Raw genomic sequence first — 2,541 nt, 5'->3', positions numbered from 1 at the left:
TAGTTTATAGGCCTGACTGTCAGTGCCGCAGCCGGTCATGTCTGCTTTCCATTCGGCCATTTACGAGCCGTGTTTGTCGGTAGCACACAGCTTTTACCAGGCCGGTATTGATTGGGTGGCTCTAAAGACTTTTCTTTTCGTGCGTGTTCTGAATGTGCTCGTTGTCCGGATGCGTTTCTTTTTCGCTGTTGTTTCGAGACTTTTGCGACTTCGGAAAAGTGTTTGCAGTTTGTCGGCGCAGTGCTCTCGAAAGTCGCGGAGAGGTGGGAGTATTCAACTGTTCTATTTTCAGGGATTTTGATGTGAGAGTTTTCAAAATGTGTAAAATGTGTATTGACGTCCTGGAGAAGTGACGTTGAGAAGGAATGACATTTAGTGCGAGAAGAATTGTGAGGGCAGAAATGAGGTCCCATAACGGTTGTCGTTTGCGATAATTGGCGCCGGCAGCGCCGAGGTGCCTAAAGAAGTGGGGCTGACAGCAGCAAGAAGTTGATTACATCCGGCGTCCCTGGTGGGATGTGTTAGCGAGGGGCGTTGCGCAGCAGGGCTGTGTTGCAGCAGGACTTGCATCAGGGGGCGAGCCCTGTTGTGGAATGGCTTCCTAGGTGGGTTCGCGGGTGACGGTCTTGTGCGTCCTCGGGCTCGAAATGCTGGCGAACAGGCAACGCAGCGTCTCCTCCAGCGGGAGCCTGAGTGAGGCCGAGGACCTGTTCTGCTGCGGCCTGGGCGTGAACGAGGTGGAGGAGGCGACGCTGGAGGGGCGGGCTGTGCTGGTGCTGGCGGGGATGGTGGAGGAGGCCGTGGTCACGCCACTCGGCCTGCGGGCGATGAAGGGCTTGGCGGCCTACCTGCGGGTGCTCAGCTCCTCCATGCTGACGGCGGTGGTGGTGCAGGTCATGAGCAAGAGGCCCCGCTGGCTCCCCCTCGAGTACCACTGGGCGCCGCTGGACCACGACCCGCTGCTGCTCCTGCTGGAACTACTGGGCAGCCGCCTCACCGTCCTCACGTACAGCTGCCACCCGCTGTCCCGGGAGCCGCTGATCAACGCCATCGCGGCCATGCCCGCCCTCACCGTGCTCAGCCTCCCCGAGGCGGCGGACGACAACGCCCTGGCGGTGGTGGGGGCGGCGTGCCACAGCCTGGCGACGCTGTGCGTGCGGGGTTCCAGGGGCGTCACCGATGACGGCATGCGGCGCCTCCTGCTGCGGCGGCACGCTTACACGCGCTCACTGTGGAGGCGCCTGTTCTCACGCTGGCGCAGCCTCAGGAGCTCCCTCAGCCGGCAGCAGGCGCGGTACCGGCCGCTGGCGCCGGCCACGATTGAGAACTCCTTGCTGGTGCCAGCCGACGCCGAGCACCTGAACCCCTTGAGCAGCACCTTGGTGCACATGGACCTGGGCGGCACCAAGGTCAGCACCGGGGGGGTGGAGTGGGCCAAGAGCATCCTCTCTCCCAACGCGTACGTCTTCGCCACACACTCGCTGCGTCGCTCGCTGCGCTCCCAGACCTCGCTGGAGGACCAGATGTCCCGGCTCTTGGCTCCCCTCACCCCCTAGTCCGGCGCCCGGCCTCACGACTGCCCCCTCTTGCCCTTTCCCCTTCGCCGCTGCCCTCCCTGCGGCCTAGCAGTCTGTCACGGCAAGGATATCAGCTGAGACCCCCTCTCAAGGACCTCACAATCATAGTAGACGCACACCTCGGTTTGACTTACCAAGCGTGCTAATCATTTCATCTCCAGAGCTCGTGGATCGACGCTCAAAGGACGGCAATACTCAGACTAACGGTCTTGTTAAACTAATCACATGTCTATGGAAATAATTAATGTTAATATAAGTATGTATATATCACACCAGATAGATGTGTATTTTTGTATGGTTTTGACTTCGAAAAAGAAATAGAAAGGAAGAAAACGTTTATTATAGAGAGTAAATATTATGAATATGGCTGTGCCTTCCGGAGTCTGTGTACGTATCTATATATTTTGTATATGTTAGAACCCTGCAACTCCCAAACGCGCTTAAATGTAGCGAAAAAAAAAAACGTTGTATCGTTCCGTATCGTTTTAGTTCGTGTTCGTCGACGGTCCCTAAAGTGTATGTGTAGGCTCTCTGTGTCAGAAGAAAAATCCGATTTTTTTTTATCTCGAGTGTCTCGGCAGTGAGCAAGTGCCAGCTTCAGGGTGCTACCGTGACGACCCGGAGCATCCTCTTCGCCCCCTGCTTGTGCTGAGGTAGGTGCTGGTCTGTCCCGCTGCTTCCTTGCCTCTCGTCTCCTCGTCTTCTGTTTCTTCTTTCTCTTTCTCCTTTCCCCTCTTCCGTTCTGTCTTATTCTCCCGTTTCTCTCTTCCGCTCTGCTTCTTTCTCATTGTCCCTTCTTTCGTACACTCTTTTTTTTTCCTTTTTTCCCTCTTCCTTACTTTCCCCTTCTCCATTCCCTTCCCCCCCCCTTTTCCCCCTAGGTTACCTGTATTATTTCTACTCTCCCTTCCTCCATCCTTCCCACTTCCTCCTTCCTGTTTTCCTTGCCCTCCTCTTCGCTTCC

General features: G+C 56.3%; 1 protein-coding gene across 1 annotated transcript in view; it reads left to right on the top strand.

Moving 5' to 3' along the window:
* Positions 1–2,040, top strand: part of LOC119585205 — a 14,234-nt gene extending 12,194 nt beyond the window's left edge. Inside the window, exon 2 of the mRNA XM_037933855.1 lies at positions 293–2,040. Within this exon, the coding sequence (XP_037789783.1) occupies positions 648–1,556 (909 nt within the window). The 5' untranslated portion in view covers positions 293–647 and the 3' untranslated portion in view covers positions 1,557–2,040. The remainder of the gene's footprint in view (positions 1–292) is intronic.
* Positions 2,041–2,541: the final 501 nt, after the last annotated feature.

The sequence above is a fragment of the Penaeus monodon genome, chromosome 19 (genome assembly GCF_015228065.2).
Source record: "Penaeus monodon isolate SGIC_2016 chromosome 19, NSTDA_Pmon_1, whole genome shotgun sequence".
In the NCBI taxonomy this organism is placed as follows: domain Eukaryota; kingdom Metazoa; phylum Arthropoda; class Malacostraca; order Decapoda; family Penaeidae; genus Penaeus; species Penaeus monodon.
Note: the sequence above shows the minus strand (reverse complement) of the source record. Positions and strands in the feature narration are given on the sequence as shown.